We start from the raw sequence: 24456 nt of genomic DNA on the forward strand, positions 1-24456 counted from the left end.
AAAAACATCAAATTAAGTTTTCTCCTGAGGGTGAAAACACAGTGAGGTGAACAGAGATTGAAAGAGGAAAAACAAAAGATTGAATTGTTACAATCATAAAAGCAAACTAGCATTGTGCACAGCATACCTGTCCTTGTCATAGAGAGGCTTCAGTACTCGGTGTACTGAGCAGTCTACTTGCTCTTTATTTACCCTCTAGACCCCATAGCACCCAAGAGTGCCTGTCATTTTAAAATGATTTCCAGTGTATCAAAAAAGGGAAAATAAAGTCATGAGCTTTTTTATTGTATTGTAGATACTTAAAGTTGTCATTGATGAACCAGAACCGGAAATATACATCATCATAATTTTTTTTTTGTGGGTTTCCACCCGGTTTCCTCTTGTAGACAAGAGAATGGCTTTGCTGACTAAGTGTCACAGATGCCGTAAGATTGTGTTGTGAGAGAGATCCTGACTCATCATGCATGGTGGAAAGCAACAAAGACATTTTTGAGGTCAAGTTTTTGGCCCAAAATCGCATAATCACCGTCAGTAAACAATGGGACCTACCTAGCTCTCACTGCCAAAGACAGACGCTGTAGACGGAGACGGATGAGGCAGAGTGCCTTGTCGGTAGGGAGGACTGACCGGGTTGCGGCGACTTTTTCCCGTATGAATTCTTTTTTCCATATAAGTTTGGCGACTTTTGTTGACTGTTCTTATAACACTGCTGTGTGGGTTGAAGTGTGGGATGTATTTTGAAAGCCGGGCATTATCCAGTGACGGACCTGTTTTGTTGTCAGACTCTGAATGTTGACTCGAGAAGCAGACGGAGAGAAATGTTGTGGATCACATTTGTTATAAAATTAACCTGAGGTTACTTTCTGTTCTTTAAGGTAGAGTCAGATGGATTTCTCATTGAATGTTTGGATTGTTTGGCATAGTTATATGTTGATTTCATATACACTTAAGTGAAAATAGGGTTTGATTATAAGCTATGATTTGTTGACACTAGGAAGCAGATGGAGGGAAATGCTGTGGATCACATTCTTGTTGTAAAATGACCTGGAGTTACTTGATCTTCTTTTAGGATCCATTGCATCTCTCATTGAATATTTTGATTGTTTGGCATCATAACATTTATTAATTTCATAGTATGTACACCTCAGTAAAAATAAATAGGATGTTACTAAAGGCTATTATTGGCTGACTTTGAGGTTTTACTTTTTGTAACTGCATGTACAGTTTGTAGTGACTTTTGCAGTTATGATAATAAAGTTTCTTCCAAAGAAAAAGTGTGTTGTTATATTTATATTGTCATATTTCACACTGTAGAAACTGATCAGTGCCTCATCACATGAATGTCATCCTGAGGGGAGGTGGGGTTATGAGTGAGTGCAGGTTTATAATGATAATTACTTGATGTTTCTGCTATACATGCCACATATTGGTACCACATTAAAGAGGAAGTTGTGTTTTTTAAAATGAAAACATCTCTTGATTGTCAGTTTCTTTCTGTTTTTGAGATAGAGCTGTTTGGATTGAGTAGGAAAATGCTCATGAGGGTTCTCAGTGAACTGCAGCAACATTTTAGAATTCTACTGTGGTCTAGAGGGTTAATTAATCAATTTATATTAATGGTATTAATGCAAATGTACTCTAACTTGAAAGTGCAAACAGTTATAAGTATACATCCTAAGTCCGTGTCTAGACAGCAAACATAGCGTGATGCACTACGCTATGCAGTGTTGAGCGTAGGTCACCCGTGTGTTGGAAGCGCTCAGAGCCCAGTAAACATGACTGTAGTGAGATGCGTAAAACGGAGGGAAATAGACTTGAAGCGTAAATGAACACTTCAGGTCGCAGTTACGCCCGTGAGACGCAGCTAAGACGTGAGTATGCATGGAGCCGGTGCAGACAGCTGCACTGATTACAATTAGAGCGTATCTGTTGCGTGTGATGTGCGCGTGAAAAACGCATTTGACACGCTTGCTGTCTAGACACGGGGTCAGACAACAACTTGAGCTTCTCTGAGAATCCATAACCATATTTTCAAGAAATGCACCCAACAGCCCAACAATCAGTCAGTCTTAGAAATAGTTTACAAAACTCGGATTGAGAAGGTGCAGACATTCAACTCCGTATCACAGTTTGGTGACCTGAACGGCAGGTTTAGCAGTAAGCTTTTTAGTTGAGTTGCATTGATAATTGACAAGATAATATGCTGAGTGACATATATATCAACACTCTGAACTCTGATAGGTGCTATAGTCTTTAGCTACCAAAAACATTTCTAAGAAGTCTCTTATTCTAAGTGTGATCAGCATTGTAAACTCAAATAAACAGAGCTGCAACAAATAGTCAATTAATCGAATGATAATCAAATAATCATTCTTTAAGCAAATATGCTGAGAATTTGCTGCTTTTAGCTTCTCAAATGTGATGATTTTATGCTTTTCTTTGTCATACGTAACAGTTAACTGAATATCTTTGGGGTTTGGACTGTCGTTTGGACAAAGTAAGACATTTAAAGATGTAACCTTGGACTCAGGGAAATTATTATTATAATGGGCATTTTCACTTTTAACATTTTATAGACAAAACAACTGTTCAAATTATCAAGAAAATAATCAGCAGATTAACTGATAATGAAAATAATCGGTAGTTGCTTCCCTACTGCAAATCCTACTTCACATAAGGCATTATTTTATGTCTCAATGCCCAATATTCTGTTTTTAATCATTTTGTTTATACTTTTCACCACTGTGCTGTGTTTTATATTCCTATGACGTCCTGTTACATCTTAGTTTTATGTTCTTGTGCTGTTTTTTTATGTCTCGGTGAGCTAAAAACAATTATCCACTTTGTGAAAAATAAAATCATATTTGCTTCTGTTCTATTCTAAATTACAAGTTACCTTCATTGTCTTCCGCTCTACAATATACTTGAAAATAACAGTGTGATGCAATATAACTAATTAATACTTCAATAACAAAAAAAAGTGAAATGTCTTGTGTCACGAGCTACAAAATACTTACTTTTGATTGTAGGTAAAATGAACCTCCGACTGACTTATCATTGACTTTGAAAAGGTGTTCATAGTTCTGGAAGAGATACACAGTAGTGTGAATATTCAGATAACAGCATTTCATCTTCATTTAAAACATTTATTTCAAAACAGCGAAGACACAGATAGACACATTTTCTGATAACCATTACTGTAGAAAAATAAATAAATCAAACAAAAGTCAGTTCACATGAATCTAAATCTGTGTTCCTGCTGTAAAAACTTTATTAGACAGAGGCAGTGTGTTAAGCCACCAGAGGGGTTGAGTGTTTCATATTCAAAAGACAGATTTGGGTTGGAAGAATCCTTTTGTTATAAAAATCATGGTGTATCTCTGTATCTGACTCTTCTTCCACTGGCACAATGAAACGGTTTGCAAAGCTCAAGGAATAATTTTGTTAAATTAAGGAGGGTGCTGAACTCATATAGACAGAGACACATGTTTAGACAGTGGCTGGTGCTATAAAAAAAAAACCTGACAAGAGAGTGTGTTCGCACCTTCTGAATCTCCTCAGGGGAGAGTGTGGAGACATTAAGAATTTGCTGAGCCTCTTGAAGGGTCATCCCAGTGATGCTGGAGGCTGCAGCCGACTGCTGACCTGCAGTGTTTCTCGCCCGCGCTGCTGCTTGACTGGCTGTAAGGGGAAAAAAAATGTAACACACACTAAAGTTCACCACTTCATTTCATCAGACAACCTGCATCAATGTGAAAGCAATTAGGGCTGGGTGACACTATGATATTATGACTTATCAAATTTCAGCATGATATAACTTCATCATATTATTCTACAAATTTCTGTTCTGAGCAGGTTGTAATATTATCAAGAGTAAACTAAGAACTTGGTCCGACATAACACTAGAACACAGTTTGTTACTTTGAACATCAGTTTACTTATCTAACATGTGTTTACACATACATTTACCATATTGTGATATATATTATTATGGGCCAATATTACAGCCCGACCAGTAATGTATTTTTGGAGTTGATGCCAATACCAATATTAGGGAGTAAAAAAATTCCAATACCAATATATCAGCCAATAATCATACAGAATATATATATATAAACACACTTTTTTTTTGCAATGACCCCTCAAATGCAGTTACAAAGATATGCAATGGAGGCATGATATTTTACAGTTTAACAATAAACTTTATTTTATGAAATGATATCAGTGCACTTAAACAGTAAACTTCACCTCAGGAATTTAATAATTATAAATAAATCTAAATAAAAAAAACACACACAAAAAAAACACATGAATATAATAAACTTGAAGTAAGAAAAAGGATCAAATATACATAAAATGCTGCCTATGTAACTTTAAAGCTGGAATGCGGGACTTTTGTCTCCCCCTTCTGGCACTGAGAGTAAAGGGGGGCCGGTAAAAACAAATATGTTTTGATGTCCACCAGCCCAGAAATGTACATTTCTAACGGTCCACTGGTCCATCGGCCAAACAGGATTTGTCCCTGTATGCCAGTACACCACTGGCCATAACCTACTGCTTCAGCTGTAAAATGGTGGATTGTTTTGAGAATCACACAACCCCCATGAAATGACTTGTTTCACTATCAGAATTTGATCCAATAACATTTGGAAAGTCTACAGTCATGATTAACAGCCAAACAGCCAGACAGCGCGGGAATGTTGCTCCTGACATGAGATTTAGTAAGTCTGTGTACTGTGAAATACAAAGAGACTTATCGGGTGGTGATAGGCTTAATCTGCATTGTGTGAACTTGTTTGGCGAAGGCTTGAATGTAACAGATGTTCATTTATATGTAAAAGTTCTGCACTACAGGTTTAAAAAATAAAAAATAAATACCGGTGCATATCGGACCACATATACGCCGATACTGATATTTCTGTGATAGGCCAATATCGTCCGATAATATCGGCTGACCAATATATCTGTCGGGCTCTGGACAATATCTCTATTACTCACGTGATAATAATTACCACATCAGCCAACCCTTGCTGCAAATAATTAATCTGATGGTAAATTTGTGATGACTCACTCAGTCTTTAAAAATGTTTTCTGAACCAAGGGTTTTGTCTGTAAATTACTTGTTTTGTCCAAGCAACAGTCAAAACTCCAAGGTATTCAATTAGCAATGATATAAAACAAAGAAAAGCCAATTTTTTTGACATTCTTGCTTAAATTGCTGCAACGATTAAAGAATAATATAAATTATTGCTTATCAATCTGCTGATTGATTAATCAGTTGTTTTTTGGATGTTTTACATACCACATTGAAACTCTAAGAGACTTATGGCCACATTATGAGTCATACCTGCATATTCCTGTTGTAAGGCACGAGCAAAAGCACGTCCCACCACCTGTACTCCCATCACAATGACCTGTGCTAGATATTTAGCCTGCAGAGGAAAAAATAATAACATCATGAATGCAAGAATGAAGACAAAAATGATCACACCAGTCCTCTGACAGTGCCTGTACATCTAGCAGGTGACATTATAGACTGAGTCCTGGTTTAATATAACTAAGAAGATGTCAGGAACTTAGATATTTGTTACATTAGCTAAACATAGACCAATTGAACACTGTCCCAGTGAAAAGAAGGCAACTATCTTATGTAACAGTGCTGGAAAAGTAAACTGCGACAACGTCTCCAGCTCATGCTAACATTTAGCAACATAGCTCCACACTAACGTTAACAAAGACTCTGGGTATAAGAAAACGACAACTGTGAAATGTATTCTTACCATTTTTAATATGTTAAACGCCTTTTACCGACAGAGCACGACTTGTTTTCACACATGTAGCAACACCAGTGAAGGTTACTGAAGGGTCAAAGTTCAAGCTAGCGCACAATTCAAAGGGAGGCTGTTTGTAATACTGACACCTACCGGCAGGGAGGCCAAACTGCAGCCTGAGCTCTGCAGCCTCAAAATTGTTGTTTACTGGAAATATGCTGAAACAAACTGTTAGAAATTTTATTATATCAAAATTTATTATATCAGGATAAACCCCTTTAAGATGTATTTGTAGATTTAAATGTAGATGTACCCCCGTTTTCAAGCAGGTCCAAAACAAACACTCAGAAAACAAATAGAACACAAAACAGCTCAAGACACAATAATACATAACACAACAATGACAAAACAAACAACCATACAAACAAGAACCTAAGTAACAAAAACAGAAGTTATTACCTTCGACTAGACACAATCAAAAGAAAAATGATCAATCTATAAAGGAACAGTGATAGCATTACTGAAAACACAGGGAATTTGTTTTAAGATGAGAAAACAAAACATTTATTGATATTTGCATGTAACTTATTCCAATCAGACATAGACAGAAATATAAAAGCTTTTTTTTATCACCTTCCTTTGATACAAAGAGGACCATAAAGATGATCTGATCAGAGTGTCTTTGTGAATAATTTGTCATATAAGGAACAAAAATTGTTTGAAACAATAAGAATAGTTAAAGTTAGTGCATTTCAAAATAAAGTGGTACAAGTGAAATTGATGTCTTATATCAAGAGGGAGTCTAATATTGTGCAATGGTGTGTAAAAAAAAGAACAACGTAATATAAATGTGCAGACTCGGTTATCTACAACATTTATGGGACCAAGATCAGTTTTAGAGGCATTCTGGTAAAAAATGTCAGTGTAATCCATTATTATATTAAACTGCTGCTAGTTTGAAACAGTTAGTATATTAAATTAAAATGTCAGAGCAGCTGTTCTGCAATAAACCAGACTTTGAACGTGACCCTGCACAGGATAAGATAATAATATAGTTTAATCCATAATATAGTTTCTGATTGCTTCAGTCATTTCATTTTAAAAGTGCTGACCTGTCTGCCATCGATGTGGTTTCTACACCACAAGGCTGATCACAAATCAGCTTTTTATTGTATTTATTTATCAAAGACCATGCTTATTGATCAACATAAAAACAGCTGTTAATGAGTCAGAGTTAGCTTAGAAGCCCTATTTAGTGAACATCCATTACCAGATGTTATACAATATCATAAACAATATACAGACCAAACTCCATTTATTTATTCTTCAGAATCAGAATCAGATTTATTCACCAAGCATGTTAACACACACACACACACAAGGCATTTGGCCGTTGGTGTCTCTCAAGCAATGCAGACAATGTACATATTATTTACAGAAAATACACAATATACAACCAACATTCAGATAACATAAAAAACAAACAATATACATAAAGTTCAAGTGTGTGTGGTATTGCAAACAACAATAATGTGCATCACATATGGGAATGAAATTGTGATGTATGAGTATTTGTATGAATTTTTGGCAAACTATACATGTATTTATTTAATTTACTTATTTTGTTATTTATTTATTTACTGTATGCACCTAAAGTTACTCATGACATAACCCAGACTATTTGCACTACTGTATATGTAGTTTACAGTGACAGTTTGACCTGTGTATATACATTGTTTGTATGTTACTGGACATTGTATGTGTGTATATATATATATATATATATATATATATATATATATATATATATATATTTGAGAGCGATTGGAATTGAAAGTCAATTAGCTTTTGTGTTCAAACATACTCGACTAATAAAGCTGATTCTGATTATTTATTTTACACTTTGTCACTTAAGGGGCCCGTAGTCTCAACCAAAGAGACCTTGATGCTGACAAGCTCAGAAATCGCTGCAGTTTATGAATATTAACCACACGAGGACAAGTATTAATGGATTCGAAAGGTGTTTATTGCAAGACAATATTGAAAAAAAAAAAAAAATCCACAAACCATTACTCAAGTAAGACAGTAAAAAACAAACAATGCTTTACTCACTGTATAAAAAGGAAGTTTCTTTTTTTTACACAATGGAAGGCAGGTTAATATCCAAAAATTACAAAGTATGGCGTTTGAGAATCACAAGCACATACAGTACACATCATCACACAAACACTGACGACACCTGCAGTTCATGTGTACAACATGATGCGCATGACCATGCGTGGCTGAATTGGTTGGTTTATTTCAGTCCATCAGAGGTTGTAAACAAACTCGGTTGGTTCAAGCCTGGATAATTGATGATATTGCTATAGCCCTGATTAGGAATTACATGATGGCTGTTATGGCTGCATTGTAAGTTATTAATACTGTAATGTTATTGTTTCATACACACCGTGATTGAATACTACTAATAAACATCGGATAAGAAAATTAGCTCATTTAAGTGAGGAATACCCCCCAAACAGTCTGAAAACCGACAAAGATCATGATTAAAAGTCCAGCAAACAAGAAACTAAGAGAAACAATCATCTTTAAGTGTACAAAGGCCCCTTTAAAACTCCAAAAAGGAGGTGGTTTGGCTTTCAATGCATAACAACCAAAAGACAAAAACATCTCATTATAATTGACCTTTAACCCCTACTTATTACTATTCTATTCCTAGATGTCAAAATATTCAAATAAATCTAACTAGCACAAATACAATAACACATTATCATGTTCAAATGGCGTTATTCTAACATTTGATAACAAAGAAAAGTGAACTTTATGTTGTTGTCATAAGAAATTCCAGTTCAAGGCCAAACATGAACACTGGTGACCCTGTTGTATCCTCACTGTGGTGTTTGCATCTGAAGGCTTGAACATGTTACAGTAATCGTGTGTGTGTGTGTGTTTTACCTGAACAAACAGGAAGACAAGGTTTTTTACATCAGATGCATGATGTTCAAGATCCACATTACATTATTCAAAGACACAATCTGACTGAGCGTGCTCACATGACTGACCAGTAGGAAAAAAGCAAGCAGTGGTCCACTGTGGAGGTAAATGTGCACACAGATAACAACTTTGTACACAACAATTCACAACCTGGTATCCCGTTATCAGAAAATAGCACAATGGGCACAAGCATAAAACCATTATTTTTTAAATATTAAGACACCAGAGTGAACTATCATGCTCATAGCATGACCACATACCACAGACACGAATAGAAGCTGTGCTCAAATCATCATCCAGTTTTAAAAAAAAAAAGTTTGCTTGTTTGTAGACAGTGTAACCCATGATTAAGAGTTAACTGGTAATGTAACATGAGAGCAGAAGTATTATTGCTTTGGTTACCTGCAGTTTTCATTGACTTGGAATGGTTATTTATCTGTTGACTGGAGCTATATTATACAAATCAATGGACTTGTCTGGTATTTATTGTTGTATCATCTTGTATTGTGGATTTTTTTCTAAATACTGTGAATAGTGTGACATCATTTTATAGTAACAAACCAATTAGTCAGATTTATCCCAGAATATGATTTTAAATATTTATAAATTCCAGCTTTCATATCAAATTTCATGCAGTCTGATATGATGAACATCAACTTGACAATGTGACATTTGATTTTCAAAACCCAAACATATTGTGATACATACACGCCTGATATCAGAGGTTTTAGTTATTGTGATTTTTTTTTTAAACCGTTTAGACTTTTACATTGTACAGTATTCTTTGAGTGTGCAGGAAGGCTGAGATGTAGCTGATAAAGCTCAAGAGGACGACTGGGTGGCACAGCACACACGAGTGACTCTGGCTGGTCTCTCCTCTGTCGTTGGCACCATGACTGAAGCAAAGGAAGGCGACGTCCCCTCTAGTCATCCTGGAAGACAGAGAATACAAAGTCAGATGACAGAATCAATATCCCATAGGTCCCGAATGTCTCCATATTTACATAAACTCTTGACTACATTTCTCCATTTCTACAAACTTCAGGCGATTATTTGCTGTTATCATCTATAAGATTTCAATGGAGCTGTATTGTGATGCTATGATGATATTACACACTTGTGTTGTTGAATTTCATGATTATAAGCTAATTATAACTAAAAACAACAAAATGATGTAATGCATAACAGTGGAACACAGTTCACTCTACTCAACATCAAATAAATTCATGCTATACATTGATATTATGTGTAATATTATTTATGTGAAACACCAGAGACTGTGCTGAAAATAAGTCCAGATGAGTTGTATTTCTATAAATATATTATAATATAGCAATAAACCAACATTATAAAACCAAAACTCCTAATTATAAAAACAAAACATGTAATAACAGTGGGATATTGATTTTAGTCATATCGCCCAGCCCCCATAACCTATTCAATAACTTGAAAATATCCGTATTTATCAGTCATAAAGGTTTCTGAGTTCCCGAAGAAACCCAAATTCAAATAGTTTGGAGATTTGAGGCTAAGACAGCTTGCCATAAAAACAGGATAAACTCTTTAACCATAGGAAAGAGCAACCTCAGAAGTTCAGATGAATCAACACAATGTTGATTATGAGACACCTTTTCTTGCAGAGATTTTGTAGGCTGCAATGAATTGTACCAGGTTTCATAATGTCGAAAATGACACAGTAGACGCTCAGTGTGTTGTGTGGCAGGATGTGTGTCATTACTGTTAAAGCACACTCTTTATTTTAACATCAATACTTGACAATTGAAAACAGAAAGGCAGAAAAGTTGGGAGACTTCATCTTCACGGCTGCTCCCATTATGTTCACTCACCCACTCGTCCTCATCGACCCCCTCGAAGGACTCCTGTGGCAGCGGGTCATCCATGTTTCCCAACTTGGCCACCATGGCGCTCAGCAGCTGGGACACACACACACACACATATTCAATTTCAACATACATCAGGGAAAAGTAACCAGAAACTCTTGCTTCTTTTATTCAACAACCAAGACATGTGTATGAGGATTTCAACATATTTAATATGCATAATGGAAACCCGACATATGCTCCAGATGAGATGTACTGGATGACACCAGACAGGCCTCACCTCCTCTTTCTTCTGTTCATCAGTCTTCTCCTCCAGGTAAACAGACGAGGGCAGATACTTCCTAACTGGAGCCTCTTTGGGGGCCTCACTCACTGAGAAAACACACACACACACACACACACATGCACATAGCATCAAGACACCAAGACATACCCACTGCTGATATGTCGACTGTAGTGGTAAGAAAAGATGTGGATGAACACAAACAAATCTTTCTATGCTGTGTGTTAGACAAGGTCATATGGTGTGTATACAGTATGAGAGTCTCTGGTTCATGTCCACACCTGGCGTCATGTCTTTAGGCTTCAGGCTGATCTTTTTGTGTTGACCGTTGGAGCCAGAGAGCCAGGCAGAGGCGGTCAGCGCCGGTTCCCACCACACTGCTGTGTCTGAGTACACATCATCCTGGAAAAACTCTTTCTGGAGACCCAAAGTGGACAGGAGGGGAGAGTTATAGTAGGGAATGATAAAGAAACTTATGGAAAAAACCGTGGCCATTAATTAGAAATAACGCTCAGTAGGCAAGGTATGCAGTGTTCCCATGTGTCCACTAGGTGGTGGCGTTGGCTCACCTTGACACGTGGCACTCTGAAGGCCACCGGCTCTATGGTTGTCTTGGTGAGCATTAGTCCCATAGCTATCTCCACATCACGCACATTACACTCTGTCTTGGGAAGAAAGGCCAAGCCCTGCAGAAATGAAACAACCAGGTTATCTACTAGAGACAAAAAACAGACTGCTAAGAGTAAGCATGTATGCAGATGTGTGGTGACTGACTGATACATTAAAACATATGAAAAAGAAAAGTAAGAAAAGTAATGGAGATCAGCCCAGTACCTTATGTGGCTCAGGAGAGTTAAAACTGCTGCAATCAACAAAGTAGGGAGTCTCAGGGACCAGCTCATAAATGTGCACTCGGGTGTCGCCCTGGAAAATGGATGAAACATTTAAATGTTACATCAAATTTTTATTTTATGCAACATGAAACTTGTGGCAACAATGGCTGTTGATTCCATCAAGTAGTTGTTAATGCTCTTACTTTTCCAGTGAGGATGACCACACTGGTGTCGGGGTCGTAAAAAGGGATGAGTGTAGAGGGGGAGACGTCCACAGAAGTGCTGGCTATGGCTCCGGAGGACAGGGATTCAGCAGAATACAGGTAGAGTACTCTCTCGCTGCGACTGCAGAGGCAAGACAAGAGGGTGGATTGTTTAGATGTTTTAATATAATAAAGGACTTTGGTAGAAAGCTCACACACCTTTATATTGTTAAAACCGCCAGCAAATGTCACTGAAATAACTCAAATAAATATATATATTTTTTTTTTTATTTTATTTTATTTATTTATTTCTTTTTTGTGCCTGATTTATGATACTTTAAAGGTCAAGTTGTGTTCAGTACCTGTCAAATCCTGACACAAGCAGGTATTTGCCCTCACACACCCACACCACACGAGCTCCTCTGTGGCCCTCAGGACCTGGACCCTCCTAAAAACCGAAAACAGTACATTTACGTGTGAAAGATGTATTAATGGAACAAAAAAAGCTATGTTTTGCATTTCTTTCTGTGTAAGAGCACCTCTTAGTTACCCCAACTCATCATAAATATTAACAACTCAAAGTTGTTTTGATATATTGAAATATTTAAGTATCAATATGAGAGGGGATTATGAGACAAATCTCATCTCTTTATGGCTGTATTCTACCATATTGCCCTTTGTGATGTATGTACCTGCACAGGTGAAGTGGACTTGCGAGGGTCATAGATGCGAACTTTCCCATCTTTGCACACTGTGGCCAGGAGTTTGCCATCTGGGCTCCAAGCCATGCCAAAAACCTGAACATGAACCACAAGAGAGGGCAAGAAGAAGAAACTCAGGGGTATTCAAAATAAACATTTGACATCTACAACTATGATCCTTTCTTAACAAACTTTCCTTAATTTATCCTCTCATCATGGCTGAATGAAAACTTTTTAAACTCAGACTGAGCTTTGATTTAATAGTTTTTCAGTAGTCTTGTATTTCAAGATTAAAATTTAAGTGGTTCCTGATCACCCACCTGGTCCTCGTGTCCAGTGAGGAGCTTGACCTGCTCTCCGCTCTCAATGTTCCACAGTCTGACTGTGAGATCATATGAGGAAGATACCAGGAGTCCACTGGCCAAAGGGTGGTACTTGATGGAGTAGATTTTCTCCAAGTGGCCTACAAGGGGTCACAGCAGCTGTCAATCAGCTTGACTTTCTCTTTGTCAGACTTGTCAATCAACAATCTATTATAAAGAAAACTGAATTCAAGTGATTTCAGTAGTGTGCCCTTTGTGGAGGCTATCCTACCTTGCATGATAAGGTCAGGCTCAGTCAGGGTCTCTTTCAGCCCTCCCTCTGGTACCTGCCACACCCGGATCTTTGCATCATCACCAGCTAGCAAGGTCAGAGAGAGAGACAAGCATCACACTCATGCACTTACAGTAATAACACAGACAATGAGCAGTCCAGCATACAGCTCAAATATATACAGTAGACGCATTTACCCACCCACAGCAAGCCGTTGTGTGTTGAAGGGATCCCAACAGAGGTCAGACACATTCACAGAGTTTTGGATGGTGGGGAAAGCTGTGTCTGGCAGCCTGCCTGGCTGAGAACGCTGGAAGAGGAGATAAATATATAACAAACATACAATAGTCTCATTTTCTAAAATAATTCAACCAAAATGATCATCTTGTACATTGGTTTTAATGGGATAATAGAGAGACTTAACTTGGAGACACTCTGCAGTTTTTCTAAATCAACATGACTTCTCAGTCTGTTTCTAGCTGCTTCCATACCTCAAGGATGGCGATCTGGCCCCCGGAGATGGCGAGGGGCACTGCCACACGTTGACGGTTGACACAGAAGCCGTCGGACTCGCCCGGCGTAGTCAGGTTGAGGCCTCGTATGTTGGTGATGTGTGTGTCTCTGTGCATCACTGCACCCTGGATGTGACGGAACTTGGAGGTTGGCCCTGAATCAGAGGTCATTTTAAATAAACAGCATTGTCAGTGAAGAAACGTGAATATGAAATGACAAACATCAGAATGAAGATATGTCAGGTGTGTCTGTCTGTTTGTGTGGTCATACCCAGCAGGCTTTGGATAGTCTTGGCATTCTGGCTGGGACTGGGGGAGGGGAGGAAGCCTGAGGAGAGGCCCGAGGTGGAGGAGGGAGAGCGGGACGGGGCAGCGCTGCTGCTTGGAGTGCTGAGAGGACTGCTGGAGATGGAGCAGCCACGTGCCGGATCCTGTTTAACAGAATGTTATGTGTCAGAAAACAAATCGTGTAAAATTTTTACTATATCATCTCCTGACATGAAGTCAATAACTCCTTAATGATCAGATGCTTTTAGAGAATTTAATCCTTGGTTAGCTAAAAGTTGAGACCATTTCATACGAAAACATTTTCTACAGATGTGTCTCTCACCTCCTTGCTCCCCCCACTGGCCAGTTCCTTCTTTGCAGGTGTCTTACTGGCTGGTGGAGCCTTGGGTTTGGGCCGTTTGTCTGGCTGGAGGCTGACTTTCTCCACCTGAGGACAAACAGAGCTAATTGTTTGAAATGTCCGTACAATGTAAAGACTGTAAAAAAAATTGTTACTGACATGGAGTGTGTGTTGTTTACCTGCTTGTTCCCTCCCTGCCACCACTCGTCAGCAGACATAGCCGGTGTTGTGCCCACTGTGTCTGGGTAAAGGTCTGCATGAAACTCCTGGCCTGAATTCTGGAAGATACACACAGCACACACACACACATGTGCATGAAAACACCAATGCAAACATGTAAATTACTTGCATGTGTTATAAATCTGCTGTGTGTGCGGGTATGTCAGCAGTGCTGTGCTTTTGCGCACCTTGCGAGGGACTTGATAACTGATTGGCACAATGCAACTGTCTGTCAGCTGAAGCACACGCATCACTTCGCAGGACATGACATCCAATGCCAGCTTGGGTACCATGGCAACCCCTCGTGTCGAGACATCGGTCAGACAGTGGCTCACTACGGAAATAAAATTACGAGATGAAAAACATGATAAAAAAAAAGCAAAGAAAGGGATCAGACACTAGGAGGGAGGCTGTGATAATCCGAACAGAATGATAACAGATGACCAACTCTTACCTTGAGAGAGGAAAGGCTCCGAGGCAGAGACTTCAAAGCAATCAACCACAGTGTCTCCCTGTGCAGAAGAGAACATCAGTAAATCATACACTGTATTACAAAGCATGACTGTTTAATCTGTTGAATCAGAGAATGAAATACTTCAAACTTAATCTTCCGTCAACCCAAGATATTTATCAGCACAAAAATAGAATCTAAATCACAGAAATGACGGTTGACCTTTAAATTACGTAACAGTCCAAACTGCTGAGGTCCTGATTGCTATGTAACTACATAAAACTTTTAAGGCCTAAATATTTACATAGACGGTTGATCTACATCTTACCATGCCAGCCAGTATGAGCAGACCAGTGTCGTCATCAAACAGAGGGATCAGCGTCCTGAAAGGGCAAAGAGGCAAAAGAAGGAGAAGAAAGGAATGGAGAGAAAAACATTCAAATTAAGCTTAGAGTTTGCACATTGATTATGCACACTTACTATCACACAAACTTTTAAATATGTCACAGTGTCTAGTTTTATTACGGCGCCACTAGATGGAGCAAAATGCCCAATTGGGGGGCAAAAGTGGGCACACAGAAGTTTTTCCATAAATTTTCTCTTCAGGGAAAAAAATGTTCAACATGTTCAGTTAAACAAATTCACAGTCAGACTCAATCATATTCACTCAAAACCATTCACTGTGATTTCATTTTACACCATTAAAGCTATAAAGCTTATTATAAAGGGAAAAAACAGCACTGAGCACATGAGGAATCATAGTTAAACTAATGTCTTGTTCATTATGAATTAATTCAATGATCGTTTCTTCATTTAACTGATGCATTTTAGTCAACAAAACGTCAAAAAACAGTGAAAAACACCCATCGTCAATCTCCTACAGCCTGAGTTGACATCTACAAATGACTTGTTTTGTCAGACGAACAGTCCAAAACCCAATGATATTGAATTTCCTGTCACATAAGTCCAAGAAAAGCAACAAATCCTCACAATTGAGAGGCTGCAACCTGATAATGTTTGACATTATTGCTTGAGAAATAATAATAACAATAAATTGTAATAAATTAGAATAGTTGCTGATAAATTCTGTCGATCGATCGATCCAATAGAGTAACTGTTATAGCTCGACCTTGGCCCAGGCAGGCCTCATGAAGGCTACAGTCACCTGCCTCCTCTCATGATCTGAGGTAATAAGATTGAGGAAACTGAATGGGATTTTAACTAAATGGGGAAAGTACAATTGGCTGGAGTAACCAAACCAAACAGGAAATCATAACTTAGACAGAGGCATACTTGCCCAGGAAAGGCTGGCAAATCTCCCTTTTATATTCTCCCCGTACTGTATGCTCAGAACTCTCTCCTCTTCCCTCCCTTCATCAACAAGAGCGAACAGTCAGCATACTGTATTTTTCTCCAGAGCTGGTCCAGAGTCAGAGGAAGAGGACAGAGTGCTGGCTGATCTAACCACTTCACATCACAGGGCTGAGACAGGCTGACTGAAGAGGAGAGGCATTTCCAGTGATTGGCTTATGATGACGACCTTGTGTAATGGTACTATTCTAGAGAAACGCCACTCGGCTGCCTCCACATCAACTGAGAATGACAGAGCGGTGATGTAATGCTCCAAGTATGACAGCATAATGACAGACTAAGTTTGGGTATCTTAAGCGACTGCTCATGGTGACACGCGATGGCTTATACTGCGTGTGAGAGTGACAGAAAGAAAGAGAGTGTGTGTGTGTCTATTTGTATGAATTTGACACTTGAAAGAAAAAAATAAACGAAGGAAGATTTTCACATTTTGACAAACGAACTTACACAAGTCTGTTACTAAAAACTAGCTGCAATGATCCTGCGGTTGTAACAGCTCATATCCTTTTTTTTCCATTTATGAATCTTTTCCAAGTGAGAAGGATCATTTTCATTTTAGTCTTTTGTCACATTTTAAGAAGTAATTTTGCTCTCTGCAGTTTCCAGTAATTGCAGTCAGAGAAACCACTGAATGCCAGTCATGACTGTGAATCTGTTACATTTTTTTGATAAACTAGCCTGCCAAGTGGAAATTATCCAGTATCCAATATTCCTGAGTTAATCAAATTAGGCTATACAAAGCTGCTGCTTTATATGATTGCAGAATGATTGACAAGAGGGACAAGTAGTCTAGGTTATTATGTGGCGCCGCACATAGACTTTAGCATTCTGTATCATTGAGTACATGCTAAGGGGCATCATTTAAAAAAATCATATAAAAAAAACTTTTTATAGTCAAGCCTCTTACTCTGACATTATTGTAACTTTTTCTCCCCATTAACATAAAACTCTTTGAGACAAATTTGCGACTGCATTTTTGACCACAAATGTCATAATAATGCTTTTTTTTTTCCATCCAAGGTATTCATGTCATATTGAAGCAGACACACATGGAGCTGGCTTGTTATCAGGAAGCTCTCTATTTCACCCTCACTGTCTTTGCTTCACCAACAAACTAGACCTGTCCCAGACCTGTTCCTCTTCATGCCTCTTACATCTCTCCCTCCCCTCTATCCACAGCCTGTGAAGTCAGCGAGGGGCGGCCACGCTTCGTTAGGGTGACTGTGTGTTCCCATGTCCGAGTCAGTCCGCAGGGAGTCCCTAAACGCCTCCATTCCCACACCCCTCCATTCTCGCTGCCTGCCTTCCTCTCCCAAACTCTTTCCCCATTCCTAGTCAACAACACTACCTTTCACCCTGTGCTCTCTTTATGCCTCCAATCCCAATTATTCCTCTAAATTGCCATCACTTTCTCCTCTCCTTATCTCTGCTTTTCTCACACTAAACATACAAGTCAAACAGCCACGTAATAGGAGCGGAGCTTTATCACTGATAATGGCCTCTGTTTACTATCACTTTCATGCTCCACCTCACCAGCCTATTTTCCCACACAGGAAAACACATTACACATGCAAGCACGCATTCATGCACACAGATGTACAAGCACACATACATACATGTGCTAATAACACAGCTTAATAACGTGTGGTTATATGCTCACGCAGGGTTAAGTGTGGGAGTAAGCTCGTTGGTGCAGATCACAATCACATGGGCTGATTGTGAATGAAAAGAACAACAATTACAGACCTCATTCATACTCTTAGAAGAGATGTCATAAATAGGTGTGTGTGTGTGTGTGTAATACCGAATCCGGCCTGACACACTAATCCAGACATAAGCTTTATTCAGTTCAGTAGGTGTGTGACTGAAACAGGTTTAACCACACACACGTGCTAATTAGTCAAAAAAAACGATAAATCTTTTCTGAGTTACAGGATAAGAGAGAGAGAGAGAGAAAAAAATCATCTGGATAACATGAGCAACAGCTAAAAAACACTCCACCAGGAAAAGATTTAACTCCATAAAACGACAATTTAGTACTTCCAAGTCTCATACTGTCAGGGCTATCTGCTTCCACTAAAGTCTCAACACCTTTCCAACTCTTCCACCACTCAGCGATGAGCCCCCTGATGCTCCAGAAATCCTCCTGGCTTCAGTCTGTCACTGGCACTCCGCTCCTATCGGAGTTTACACAAGACAGAAAGCGAGGGAGAGAGTCCGTCTCCGCGCATCGTCTGCCATCGCTTCACGCCGCTCTCTCGCACAGACTCAAGCGCACATCATAAAATGACCTTCTGCCCATGACAGCAGCCTTCAGCACCAGCAGATATGATGGGTATATTACTCTACTCTAATGTGCATCTGTGTGTGGGCATGTATGCCAGAGCCTGAGCCAGCCCAGGTATATTATGATTATGAGAACGTGTTGTCGTTTGATAACGCAAAAGATACTGGAATGACTGACTAATGGAGGGCCAGACAAATGGATATGATGATAGACAGATACAAAAAGGGTGTGTGTGTGTGTGTGTTTAAAGCAGGGAATGCATGTGATAGGGCATCTGTAGCTGAGATTATGGAGAAGAGAAAACCTACAGTTGACAGAGTTTGACCGAGCAAAAATGTCTGTGACGACAACAACAACAACAACAACAACAACAACAACAACAACAACAACAGGCACCGCAATCAAATGACTGAAACACACATATATCGACACATACACAAAATCCTTCCAGAAACACATTAAGGTGAAGAGATAATCACTGTATTATGAGAAAACGTTGCGGTCACACATGGTTCATTCCTGTGCACGCACCATCTATGTGCTTACCAGCGTGACAAAATATGAAAAAGTATGCGCACAACACACATGAACACACACACCAACACACGCTGTAAGCTTGTGTGAGCACATATAGGCAAGTCGAGGCGCGGTGATAGCATCGGACACACACAGCACCGTATTATGTACAGTATATAGGTGAAGCTAATGAAAGCAGCCTGTAGAGGTATAAGGTTATGGGTTGAGCTATAGCAGCTATGACCAGATCAGTATCAGTCAAAGGGACCTTTCTCTGTCATATGAGATCATGACCTTTAGCTAGACCAGACGTAGTGCTAAAAACACACACTAGACAGCACAATAAGCTCCAGCCGACCAGGTAGGCGCTGGTCAGAAAGTAGAGAAGAAAGAGAGAGGAGCCGTTCGTGGAATATGAAAGCAAAACAAAGCAGCTGGTCGTCTATTTCTCAATTTTAGGTGGACAGACTTCTGAATTTGAAGATTTTTAAAATCAAGTTATCAAAGACTAAAAAAAATTATAATATATTTTGGAGATTACAGTTGTAGACAAGCATGATTATAATCAATTTTCCCTCATAAGGTTTAAATTACAGAATCAAAAAAATTAACACGTCAGTGCTCTTTGGTAGACAAACTTTGTAATGGTGACACTGTTTCTAAACCACCCTAAACATATCTTTGGCATTTCTGTATTACAAATTCTTGTTACTTATTGGTCAAACTATATGCTGATGAGCTAATATCGATCAGCTCTAATTCTGGCTCATCTAAAGGTCATACAGAATAAATCTCCACCCATTACAAATGATGTATTCTGTGCAGACTCGTTTCTTCTCTGTCATCCACCCCCCTCCCTTCTTCCTTTTCAGTCCCTCGGTTATGTCATCCCATTCAGTGGGAGTGAGTGAGTGGTGCGGCACTATCACTGAGCACGAACTGTGAACTCCGACAGTCCGCTTTATCAGCCCTCCTGCCTTCACAGACCGCAGGCCTGCAGCTCGTTCTGCCGTACAGGCTCGCCTCTGCCCTCCTGTCGGGCAGAGTGAAACTAGAGCTGCTGTGGCCATAAAACAATGTTTGGATTATCACACAGGGTCGCAGGAACACTCGGGGTGGGTCACAGCAAAAACAGTGCATGTGTTGTTTCTTCGATTCACTGATTTCTGAGTTTGAGTGTGAGGGTGCATATTAGTTTCCCCAGTAGGTCCAGTAAACATTAGGTCAACACACTGTTACAATATTCTTTATGGCTTCATAGTCAATGACAGCTAAGGTCTTATTTTGTGAGGTTCAATAACTCAAAGTCGACATATTTTGGCGCCTCGGGAGCCTATTGGTTGATACGCACACTACATAACTGCAACGTCAGCATTTTCAATCCCAATCCTGTCTCTCAAACTGTAAATTAAAGGCAAAAATGGCAAATAGTAATGCCAAAAAAGAAGATTAGATATTAGCTATATAGATATTAGAAGCTGTAGGATTTAGTTGTGTTGGTGAAATAATTTAATATCAAACTGTGGTTGACACAAATATCATCATAGATTTTTCTTCAAATCTTAAGTGTTGTTGAATTTGGGTGCTGTTGTGTTGGCTGTATGTGTTAGTGTTCACATTTAAGAAAAAAGGCATTTCAAAAATACTAGAACATGAGGTTATCTGTTAATCTCCGCTATTTTCATTTAATAAATTGAAACTGTAAATCAATTTTAACACCATCCACTCATTTTCAATAACATTTTAGGCCTTATTTTATCTTCCCCACACATACACACTATCACTGATGCGGCAGATCTGATAGTGTAGAAAATGAATCAGCAAAACTATTTGGTATGTTGAACTGCAACTAAAGAGCTGTATCTCCCATTTAAAAGTATGATCATATGAGCACACGCTTTTTCATTGTCTTAAGTTATCTTCATGATCGCTATCTGATAACGACACGTCATATGACCAGCAGATTATTCATTTGTTCTTATGATAACCCGGCCCTCTTCCTGTCTTTACTGTTTTCTGTGACAGACACTCTTGCTGTTCCAGTGTTATTACTCTTGTGTAAGGGTATTGGACACAGCTAATGGTTTTAAGCACACTTAGGCTGCAGGCCCATGGGTCTTCACATTTCCCAGACAATGGAAGGACCAGTGCGGAATAATCCACTGCTGATTAAAAGGGATTCATAACGGAACAACACTGGACCAGTGAAGCCATCTCCAGGATGGTAAATCCTGGGTTGGTTTCTAGTGTGGTTTAAGAATGTGAAACATTTTCATACAGAGAATTAGAGACGATGGTAAATACAGTCTATAACTGAGTTTAAGATCATGGAAAGATCATCAAAACAGCCAACAAATGGTTTGGCAATTCAGACTTAAAAGCATCATAAATGAGCAGAAATGCCCGAGCAAGCATATAAACAATACATCACAACTAATGAACTTTGTCACCTTTGTAAACTCACAAGTTACACAGAGGAATCAAACCTCTGCACTCATGCCGTCTGAATGTGTAGAAATGTTTCCATTAGCGCCATCAGAGCTCCAAAGCCTGCACTACAGAGGCTAAACCACAGGGTCACAGCGAGGGCAGCTTCAATCTCACAATGGTTGGATGCTACATCACAGTTACACCAGCATTAAACCCAAATTCATATGGTTGTCCACACTTCATTCCCATAGAGGGGATCAAACTTTCAGACCTGATTGTCTGCCACCTGACTTACATGTGGCTCTATTTCTCATTTGTTTCTGGACACGAGATGGTTAAGAGAATGATAATTTGGTTTTAATAGCCCCGGTTTGAACCTTTCATGTATCATAATTACATTCAAATCACAAGGCTAAGCATCTGTTTTTCCTCACGGATAATTCCCTGAAAATCTTTGAACAACCCAGAAGGTCATTTAACACAGTTAATGTAAAAAAAAAAAGGAAAGATTTTTAACCAGTTTCCCCAAGTTGCAACTATATTTCCTACAGTAATATATATGTGTAGCCAAAAATTACTTATGTCCTTCCTCATTTTGTATGACACAGAACATCTTGTATCCAAAATATGAAACAATGGAAAGTAACATTAATGTAGACAAATATACAGTAACTTATAAAAAGAAAATGAGCAGGGGAATTTTTTTTTTTTTTTTTAATCGAATGGAGTGTTTTTTCATCCAGATGGTCTTTGACATATCTGTGAATACCTTTAAATAAGCTGTAAATGTCATTTAACAACCTTTTGGGTTATTCAGAGATGAAGAAACAGATCCTTAAGTCTACAAGCTCAAACTCCAGCAAGGTTATTAAAAGCTAAGACTCAGCTCTGCTTGGGGTGGCGGTAAATGCAGCCTGGAAGTCATGATGAGTTCAAGGATGCTCAGCAGGTGTTTGAGTCAAGCTGCACAGTCGCCCCGGTGAGCACTGAAATGTACTGAAGTGCAACATACTTTCTCTTCTGTGTTTGAGGTGTGTGTGTGTGTGTTTAGTTTCCAGTGTGCGTGTGTTTAATAAGTGCGCTGGGCCTGCCTGCTTAGCTACCTTCAGTAGCCAGTTCATTAGAAGGGAATTAGAGTTGACGCACTGCATTACTGAGAGGGAAAGAAAAGCCAGGATTGTTGGTGGAGGGGCCAGCTGTGGCCACGTCTGAGCCCAAGTGACGAGGCTCTCAGATGGGCTGCCAAGCGGCTGCTCTCCCCTCTCTCCTCGCTTCACCGGGCCCCGTCCCTGGCCCCTGACAACCGGCGTACACATGTACAGACACACACGCACGTGCATATAGGCATGCTCAGGATTTAATTAAACTCAGTGAGTCCCATGTCAACAGGTCTGCACTGACCCCTCTGACACCCCCCACACGCTCCCAATTCCACATACAACCGCATGCAAAAAAAAAAATGCCAAAGGGGGGGAAAAAAAATGCAAAAGCTTTAGCAGTCATTTTCCTCCTGTCCTCAAGAAACAGAATAATGCTTCATTACCATTCCAACTTGTCATCGGTGCGGCTCAATCTTCACAATGCCACAAGCAGCCACAATCAGTGCCACACATCTCAGCTAATCCTTGCTCACAGGGGAAACAATGACCCCGCAACGAGACAGTCCATTACGCATCAGCCACATATCAGATCTTCACACAATATCAAGTATGTGTAGAAAAACAACCCTTTACAACATAATAGACACTTAGACACATCGCGGGACAACTTAGCACACAGCGCTGTCTGGCCGCAAGATGGACAGCATGTCTGTTTTGCATAATGTTGACATGAAGAAAGGAAACCCCAATCTTTATTTTTACAAGAGGAGACACAGAGAGAGAAACCCAGGGCTTCAACTGGTTGAACGTATGACTACACAGACCGATTAAACACGCAGTTCTACTTATCTGAGATGAATAAGAGACATTAGAAGCTCTCTCACATACAAACGCTCATGCAGACGTATAAATGCGTGGTAAACTGGTCCAGACGGGCTGAGCCATAAAGCAGCCGGGTCACTGGTCATAAACTGGCAGAAGCACTCAAACCTTCGACATCCAGTGCTGCTTTGTGGACTGGGAGGGCTCAAGGGTAGACTTGGGTGCAGGGGGGAGGGTGGGAATAGCAGGATGTGGGTGGGCATAAAGGTGTCAGGGTAGGACAGACTGAATGAGAGGTCAAGGCGTGAAAATTCTTAATAGGAAACATGAATCTTTTGAATGCACTTTGATAAAAGTAAGACAGCTTGCAGACAGACATTAAAAAGTATGTGTGTTTTCAATCCTGACATGTGCTTGAGTCTGTGTTTGCATCTGCGATGTCTGAGGTGTGTCTCTAAAGGGTTTGTCGACGGCTGCGGAGGTCCGGAAGAGATACGTTCCGCGTTAACCCTGGGGTTCAGCATCAAGGGCCCAGGCTAGATGACCATTAAATAACCTGTTGGCTGGGGCCTGGGAACCGACCTGCAGCCACGACTGCCACAGACGAGAGAAGAGAGAGGAAAGGATGGCACAGAGGACAAAAAGAGAAGGGGTGAGGGTAACGACCATAACGACCATCTGTGCTGTAAGGTCACCGGAGGAAAGTCCGGCTCTCGTCACGGTTGCATTTTAAACATTAAACACAGACAGAGGTCCAAATGTTTCAGAGGAAGCTGTTTTTGCACTCTCAACTAGCAGTTGATGGATTATCATCCAATATTAGTACTTCACAGATGTGCTGTAATCAGCAAAATCTACGCCAATGACGCACAGATAAATTTTGCAGAAATTTACAATGAA

At 39.6% G+C, this 24456-nt stretch overlaps 1 protein-coding gene across 3 annotated transcripts in view; it reads right to left on the minus strand.

The window, feature by feature from the left end:
* LOC122966427 (mitochondrial import inner membrane translocase subunit tim16-like) overlaps positions 1–24456 on the minus strand; it is a 115893-nt gene that overhangs the window by 551 nt on the left and 90886 nt on the right. Inside the window, exons 10-30 of one of the 3 annotated variants that reach the window (XM_044330641.1) lie at positions 15359–15413; positions 15034–15091; positions 14768–14913; positions 14540–14638; positions 14343–14447; positions 14004–14163; positions 13712–13887; positions 13422–13530; positions 13221–13307; positions 12947–13089; positions 12618–12722; positions 12288–12373; positions 11926–12067; positions 11724–11813; positions 11459–11575; positions 11171–11306; positions 10887–10978; positions 10613–10699; positions 5348–5432; positions 3545–3681; positions 3018–3083 (exon numbers count right to left, since the gene is read on the minus strand). In XM_044330641.1, coding sequence (XP_044186576.1) covers positions 3018–3083; positions 3545–3681; positions 5348–5432; positions 10613–10699; positions 10887–10978; positions 11171–11306; positions 11459–11575; positions 11724–11813; positions 11926–12067; positions 12288–12373; positions 12618–12722; positions 12947–13089; positions 13221–13307; positions 13422–13530; positions 13712–13887; positions 14004–14163; positions 14343–14447; positions 14540–14638; positions 14768–14913; positions 15034–15091; positions 15359–15413 — 2281 coding nt within the window. Of the gene's footprint in view, positions 1–3017; positions 3084–3544; positions 3682–5347; positions 5433–5780; positions 5903–7775; positions 9698–10612; positions 10700–10886; positions 10979–11170; positions 11307–11458; positions 11576–11723; positions 11814–11925; positions 12068–12287; positions 12374–12617; positions 12723–12946; positions 13090–13220; positions 13308–13421; positions 13531–13711; positions 13888–14003; positions 14164–14342; positions 14448–14539; positions 14639–14767; positions 14914–15033; positions 15092–15358; positions 15414–24456 lie in introns of those variants that run through there. The other 2 variants (XM_044330639.1, XM_044330640.1) reach the window with 2 other exon arrangements.

The sequence above is a fragment of the Thunnus albacares genome, chromosome 17 (genome assembly GCF_914725855.1).
Source record: "Thunnus albacares chromosome 17, fThuAlb1.1, whole genome shotgun sequence".
Classification (NCBI taxonomy): domain Eukaryota; kingdom Metazoa; phylum Chordata; class Actinopteri; order Scombriformes; family Scombridae; genus Thunnus; species Thunnus albacares.